At 37.7% G+C, this 7576-nt stretch overlaps 1 protein-coding gene across 2 annotated transcripts; it reads left to right on the top strand.

Moving 5' to 3' along the window:
- Positions 1 to 1995: 1995 nt before the first annotated feature.
- Positions 1996 to 3934, top strand: LOC129773896 (skp1-protein-hydroxyproline N-acetylglucosaminyltransferase). Of its 2 annotated transcripts, none has more exons than XM_055777558.1 (2): positions 1996 to 2928; positions 3815 to 3835. In XM_055777558.1, the coding sequence occupies exon 1, from the start codon at positions 2419 to 2421 to the stop codon at positions 2767 to 2769; it is 351 nt and encodes a 116-aa protein (XP_055633533.1). In that variant the 5' UTR covers positions 1996 to 2418; the 3' UTR covers positions 2770 to 2928; positions 3815 to 3835. The 2 variants fall into 2 exon arrangements, 1 of the variants encoding a protein (XP_055633533.1); XR_008742702.1 differs by lacking the exon at positions 1996 to 2928 and adding an exon at positions 3630 to 3747 and having other exon boundaries at positions 3815 to 3934.
- Positions 3935 to 7576: the final 3642 nt, after the last annotated feature.

Genomic DNA, 7576 nt, shown 5'->3' with positions numbered 1-7576 from the left:
GGGGGCATTTTGGATTTGCACTTTTGATTTCACCTGAATTTTCGCCAGGAATTGTTTATCGCTATTGCCACTATTTTTCATAAATAACTGTATTCTACTAGTCAAGCCCTTCATTTGATACCAATATTGATGGGGTTGTGAAAAAATATATATGGCGCCATTTTGTAGTGACTGTCATCTTGGATTTGTATTTTTCATAAATAACTGTGTGCTACTAGTCAAGTCCTTTCATTTGATACCCATATTAATAGGGTTCTGAGAAAAACCCATATTGATGATCCGCCATTTTGTAGTGGCCGCCATCTTAGATTTGCATTTTTCATAAATAACTGAAAAATAACTTAGAATTAATAGTCAAGCTCTATCATTTGATACTCATATTGATGCGGTTCTGAGAAAATATCTTTTTCTTGAATGGCGTTAACGTTCCCTGTGGAACTTTTGCCGTCTCAACGTATGCATTAACTAGCGTAATTTATTAATACTTTTGAGATTTCTTAAGCCAAATAACACGCCTTGAATGTATCCCGAGGGGCAAGCTCTAGAATACGCGTGACCACAGTGCAAGTCGAAGTAAATTTCTATGAGAAAAATCCCCCGGCCAGAACGGGAATCGAACACGAACACCCGGCAAGATATTGTGAGATGCTAACACCACTCGGTCACGGGTGCACTCTGAGAAAATATGAAATCCGCCATTTTGTAGTGGCCGCCATCTTGGATTTGCATTTTTCATAAATAACTGTGTGCTACTAGTCAAGTCCTTTCATTTGATACCCATATTGATGGGGTTCTGAGAAAAACCCATATTGATGATCCACCATTTTGTAGTGGCCGCCATCTTAGATTTGTATTTTTCATAAATAACTGTATTCTACTAGTCAAGCCCTTTCATTTGATACCCATATTGATAGGGTTCTGAGAAAATATGTAATCCACCATTTTGTAGTGGCCGCCAATTCCTTTCATTTGATACCCATATTAGCTATTTAATATAGAATTATTATACAAATTATGTGAGTGTGAACACACATCTCCTTACATCCCATCCTTTTCCTAATGAAAATGTGTCACCCTTCTAAACTCGAGTCGACCGCGAGTAATCGATTTCCTATTTTATTAACCATAGAATTAAGGAAACATGTTAATATATGCTAGTAGAAATATAGTTAAGAGTTTGGCTGCTTTAAACTTATGTAACTGAGCCTGTAAAAATAAACGGATTAATAAAAAAAAATATACAAATTATTCAAAACTTCCGAAAATCAAAAATAAAATACTCCGGATAATTGAGTCAAAAATTCCGGATAATCGAATCCCGGAAATCGGAGACTGTATATAATCGAGTTCGCGCTGTATAAGGTATGTTGGGTTCCTGGGTTCTTTATTATGCTTCGATATAACGTACAATTCGATACAACGTACAATTTTGTGAAATGTACGTTATGACGAAGTTCCCCTCTAATTATGTATGCATGCACAACGCACGATAAAGTCAAATTCATCACAACAAAATTTGTCAGTATGGTATTTTTCTTATTATTTAAAAACCATTTTGTTCAATTAATGAATTTCATTCCATTACTTCACGGTGTGATTACTCAAAATAGTTGTATACACATGTAAGCATTCCCAAAATAATCCGCTGAATTAAACCCTGCAGCGCGCAATTGGCGAAAGAAAGCTTCTAGTATTAATAAACCGCGCGCGCGCACACGTAAGCTCTCAAATCAGTAGCGCTGCATCTTCTATTTTGGGATTTTACTCATTTCACGAAACAAACGAAGAAACGGTGAAAGAGCACAGAGAAGCGCTGAGAAAGCTTTTCACCAAAGTAGCACCAAAGTTCAACGAACCCTCTGGGCAGGCAAACATGATCGCACGCATACTATATCGAGAACAATACATAAGCGAGTGAGCTTTTGAAGATCAAGCAGGTGACCGCAAGAGACAAGAGAGAAAACGCACACCTGTGCCCCGCGAACAACGCGCACATCGCGAAACATCGCGCACTCTCACAGAAGTTGTCCAAAATCAGCGATTTCTCAACCGAAAGACCCCTGAATTCTAATCTGTTCAGCTGGATACGGCTTGTGGTACTAGTTTTTTTTATTTTCTGGTTTTGTTTTCGATGGACTAGCGCTTTTCAGTTCTCTGTGCCAATGGAGATAACACTCCAGCGAGAGACCTCCGGGCGTGATTCAGTATATTGTGTTGGTAACAGCGGTTCACAATAATTTTGGGCTTGTGCGACTTCAATGCGCATTTGCATCTGAAAGACGAAACTCGAGAAAAAAAAACGTTCGCGAAATCCTTCATAACGTGTGCTCTCGCGGCGTGTTGCATAAGATTTTGTGCTCGAAACTGAAAGGTGTGAAACCGAATTCGGTACATCTGAGTAACATCGTGCGTGTGAAAATGTCGTATCAGTGCAAAAATTGCGAACGGGAGAAAGACCAAAATAACAACTATGTGAACGCAACGTATTCGGCCAATACACATGGAACTCGTGGCAATTATTCAAATTCCAACCATGCTGGAAGTGAAAAGAGGCAAACCAGAAGGTCCAGCAACAACAGCAACAACAACGGTAACAACAGCAACGAAACCGCCAGCGGAGGAAGCGGTCATCAGGGAGCTAGTTCCGGAACTGGGTCTACCCAGGTGACCGCCAAAGTGATGTGGGGCAGTGTTGGAGCGATCAAAGAACTTCGCGAGAAAGAACAAGCCGAACGAAATCAGGTCACCAGGGCCGGACGTCGGCAATAGCAGCGAAATCGTATGAGAAGCACACGTAGATTATAATTGTTGTTGAGCCAGAATTGCATATTTTCAATGTTATCAACTTTTATTCTATCCAGTAATTAATACGTATATTATTTATCACACACTGATCGACAGAACAAAAGTTAACGGAATAAAAAGCAGGTGAGCTTCCGTGAGAAAGTTATATATATATATATATATATATATATATATATATATATATATATATATATATATATAGGTCGATCTGAATTATTTATTCTTTGTTATACTGTTGAATATAATTTCAAAATATTATCAGCAAAATGATCCATGTCACCGTGTGTCTTTCATTTATCTACCTGCGTTTAGAGAATTCCCAAAACTCATAATCGATTGTTTGGTGTACTATGATGCCACTAAGGCGATACGACAACCTTGGCATATACCAAATATTCAATCTCACAGCTGGAGATTGAATAAGGCGCAAACTATAGTGGATCTGATTTTTTCAAAGCCTTGTCATGTCCCGATCGTGTTCGGCCCCTTGCTCGGCCGAGATAAAGATTTCTGTTCCTTTCACCATGGTTCGGCAAGAACAGAAGGGCAGTATATAGGACACAACCCAAACTGAAAAAAAGCTTCTGTCCTTCCCATATTTAGGTTGCGCGTGTCGGGTACATGAGGGTGTACACATTGTAAGCTTATCGTTTCTATTGCGCTAGCGCGTGCATAATGCGCATACTCATGGTAATTTCGTTATTTTGTAATATGTATTCCTATTTGTTTCAGGAATAAAATTCATTTTGGTTTTGTTTCTGAAACAATCTTCGTCTAATTCTGCAATACCACTAACGTTCTAACCTTCTCAACGTGGTGTTTCGCTTCGAATGAATAATTGAACGATGATAGTTCGAAAAGCTCTCAAGCTTCCATCACGGTATCTTTGATTAGCACTACGCAATGAGCCAAGGGATCTACACGAGAGTCAACATGAAAGCTGTACAGTAGATGTGAAAATTATTTGATACAGTGTAGTTGATTTATTATTATTTTTTATGACTTGCAGAGTGTTGACATTTCAAAACAAAGACATAGCCCAGTCAGAAACTTTTAGCTTCATTCAGGACTCTTATTGCTAAAGCAAGCTCTGCAGGATTCTCGTACTTCTTAGGTCTGAGCCCAATGTCCTGGAAAAAAAGGTAATGAACGTTGTGTTTATCTTTGATTTTCCACCGCATCCATGTCTAAATGCTATTTTCACGACGGATTTATCAATTAAAAGCGTACATTTTTGTAGAGCTCCCGCTGAATATGAGGCTAATGTGATAGCGTGGAGTGAATATTTGTGAAATCACGTCGAAAAAGACGGATAAAAGTGATATTTCCATGTGCCATTTTCACTCCCCCACGTTCATAGAAACAAACGAAGTTTCATTATTTTACCGTTATGAAGTTGATGTTTCGAAGGTTCTCAGTGTCGGTGTGTATGTTGTGAGATAATAATCACCAATTAACCAAAATTTTACCGAAAATGTTACTGCTTTGGAGAACTAAGCATACGACTGCTCTCTGAACCTTTATACCACATGAATAATCGAATTAAACCACGATATAACTGTCATCTGTTAAAAAACAACCAGTTAAATGATTTCATGATAATTTTGGCTCAAATTATCATACGACCGTGAGTACTTTCAACATTGTTTTGTTTCTTCCATATACATTCCATATTGAATGCAAATAATTACGACACGATATTTTGCTTGCCAATACAGATACACTTCGCCTACTGCTCCACCTCTATATGTACTCATTGGTCTGAGCCCATGAGAAGGATTACCAGGTGAAGCAGATGGCAGAATTGGCGAGCGTGGTGTGCGTGATAGCATGCACTGCTATAGCTACTATTCACATTGTGACGTCAGTATTTGGTTTCACATTCAATTGCCTTCTACATCCATGTGAAAACGCCTTTTTTCGGCAAGTTTTTTATCAATTAAAAACAGATCTTCTCGTAGAGTTCCCACAGTGTGCAGTGGATATTTGTGAAATGATGTCGGAAGAAATGAATAAAAGTGATATTTTTGTGTGTCATTTTCGCTCTCTCACCTCCATAGAAACAAACAAATTTTCGTTATTTTCTCGATGATATGATGATATTCTGAAGGCTCCTAGTACCGGCGTATATGATTTGAGGAAAATAGTTTACAATTAAGCAACATTTCATTGAAAATTCTGCTATTTCCGAGGGCTAAAAATAAGACTGTTCTCTGGATGTTTTGGCTCCTTAAATGATGGAAGTAAGTCACAATACAATTATCATCTAATAAAAAACAATCAGTTACAAAATTTCATGAGCATTTTGGCTCATGACATCATCAAATTGGGGGTCTCCGTAGCCACATTGGTTGCGCGTTCGCTTAGTAAGCGATCGATCGTGAGTTCAAAACTCAGGGCCCTCATTGACCTTCTTTGTGTTGTTACAGAATAACTATGTCCACGCAACAATCATCAGCGATGGAAATCGATCCACGGTCGAAATAAGATCGATTCATCCATACAACTGCTCTGCTCTGCAAGAAACATCGGGCTGCTGTTCTATAAATAACTCAACAATGATCAACAAGTGTCTCCGCTGTCCGGGTCTAACTGGATAATGGAAGAACAGATAGAAAACTCTTACGCCTAAATGGCTACTGTGTGAATGTGTACCATATGCAATGGTATAGAAGGGAATACTCTAACGCCGAAAATGGCAACTGTGTAATGTGCTAATTATTATAGACATGATAAACATGTGACATGTACACAATTAAAAAAATCGGCTCTGTTACAGCTGAAATGCTAATGAGCCTAGAATAAACAAAAGGGATAAAAAAAATCATCAAATTGTGAGTTATTTAAATATTGTTTCATCTCTTCCATATACATTCCATATTGAATGCAAATAATGACAGCAAATTATTTTTTTACCAATCCAAATATATTTTGCCTATTGCTCCACCTCATATGTACTCATTGGGTCTCAGCAAAGAATAATTCGCGTTGACGACGGAATGGTGTCGACATTAGTTGGTATGAGGCCAACTATTTTCTATCAGATTAGTCGGCCCTAAGGCAATTTTAAAGCTAAAATTTGTATGAAATTAGTTTTTCCTTGTAGTTATTTTCCTACTAGAAATATGTTTTTCTGACCCTAATTTAAACCATTTTCTATGTATTTTCATATAATCTCACTAAAACTTACTATTTTAATTTAAAATTATCTTTAGACACAATTTTTGTATGATATTTTATCACTACTTGTAAGCAAAAGTGATTTTCATTTACATAGTTAGTACGCTATGATTCGGGAAAAATAATTTTTATTCATAATTTTGATTTTAAAAGGGTGTTCATTTCTCAGGCAAACCCATATTGTCATGCCTACTCCCCCATTCCGTAATACGAAGCTCAATGCCGTCAACACGGATTGGGCAATAGCGCAGATGTAGATGGATGACCGACGTTTGGATGCCGGTCAGTTTATGCTCGATTATCAACACCGTTACCACTTCCAGCAGCGTCTTCAGGATGATTCCAGTTCTGGAGAGAATGACTGAAATAGTTATCGGGACCTCTCTCAAGCTCCAAAAAATCTTGAAGACAGCCAATCGACGGTACTTGCAAATTTCACGACTTTGGGTCTCCTCCAGATTTTCATTCAATTTAATGACAACGTTTATGATGACAACTATCCGCATGTTCTTATTCTAAGCCATACTATCTGACCGGTCGGATGGCGGATGGAGAGATTGGTCAGAACGGTGTAAGCCTAATACAGAACGACAATTTTTCAAAACAGATGCGGGCTGCCATGTTTGCGTATAACTTTTGCACATACGAGGTTGCATATAAATTCGTATCAAATTACAATTGTATAAAATATCGTATATACCTCCAACTATGACTATTCATACGATTTATTATTTGATGTGGGCTGCGTGAGCTAAAGGGCAACCTGCTTAGCCGTACCCCCGGCTTGTTCACTTCTTTTTTCTTCATTCCTTGATCGGCTATGGACCCGGGAAGACTTTTCGATCTAGTTTCAAGCGCCAGTAGAGTGGAATTGTGAAATGCGGACACGAGAAATTGTATGATCAGATTGAATGATGCATCCATTTGGAAATTTTCACTGAAAAATCGAAATCTGCTTAAGATATCCTTTTACAGTTCACGGCGAAATATTTTTTAGAATGCTTTGGGGCATTCGAACGTAAACATGAACAGGGAAATGTTTTGATGTCTATATTCACCAATGTTTTCGCGTTCACGTTCGCCAAAGCCGGTGAACTATGGTGAGTTCATCAACACCTCGGTTCCCCGGTGGAAATTCAGAATCGTAGTGGAATATTTAATTAATCTATTTTTATCAATTTGAATTGTGTTTAAATATGTTTGATATGTTTGAAGAATTACATCGTTAAACTCTTTGATAATGATATGGTGGCCAGTCGAGTCGTTGGGTGGTCCGTATCAGATAGAAGATGCCGAAGTGAAATGAGATATGATGAAAACGCCCTCTGTAACCCTAGATGTATGGATGAAATAAGGAAAAAAAAACAATGTAATATAAGATAATTAGCAATACCGAACACAATTATCAATTTCTCTCATCAGTGCAAACATGTTACTTTAATATAGAGAAAACATATTTTAAAAGGAAAGGGTAATTTTGTTTTATAATTTTTACTTTCTGAGTGTTCATTCAACCCAATGTGAATTTTAATTGGACTTACAAAACCTAATACTATATGTAGAGTATATGGGAAATCACTTTTTCGAATAT

Source organism: Toxorhynchites rutilus, chromosome 1, assembly GCF_029784135.1.
Source record: "Toxorhynchites rutilus septentrionalis strain SRP chromosome 1, ASM2978413v1, whole genome shotgun sequence".
NCBI lineage: Eukaryota > Metazoa > Arthropoda > Insecta > Diptera > Culicidae > Toxorhynchites > Toxorhynchites rutilus.
The sequence above is the reverse complement of the archived record's forward strand: the minus strand, read 5'-3'. Positions and strand labels throughout refer to the sequence as shown.

What these genes read in the sequence shown, in the direction of transcription:
- LOC129773896 (XM_055777558.1), top strand. Translation starts at nt 2,419, where the DNA reads ATGTCGTATCAGTGCAAAAATTGCGAACGGGAGAAAGACCAAAATAAC.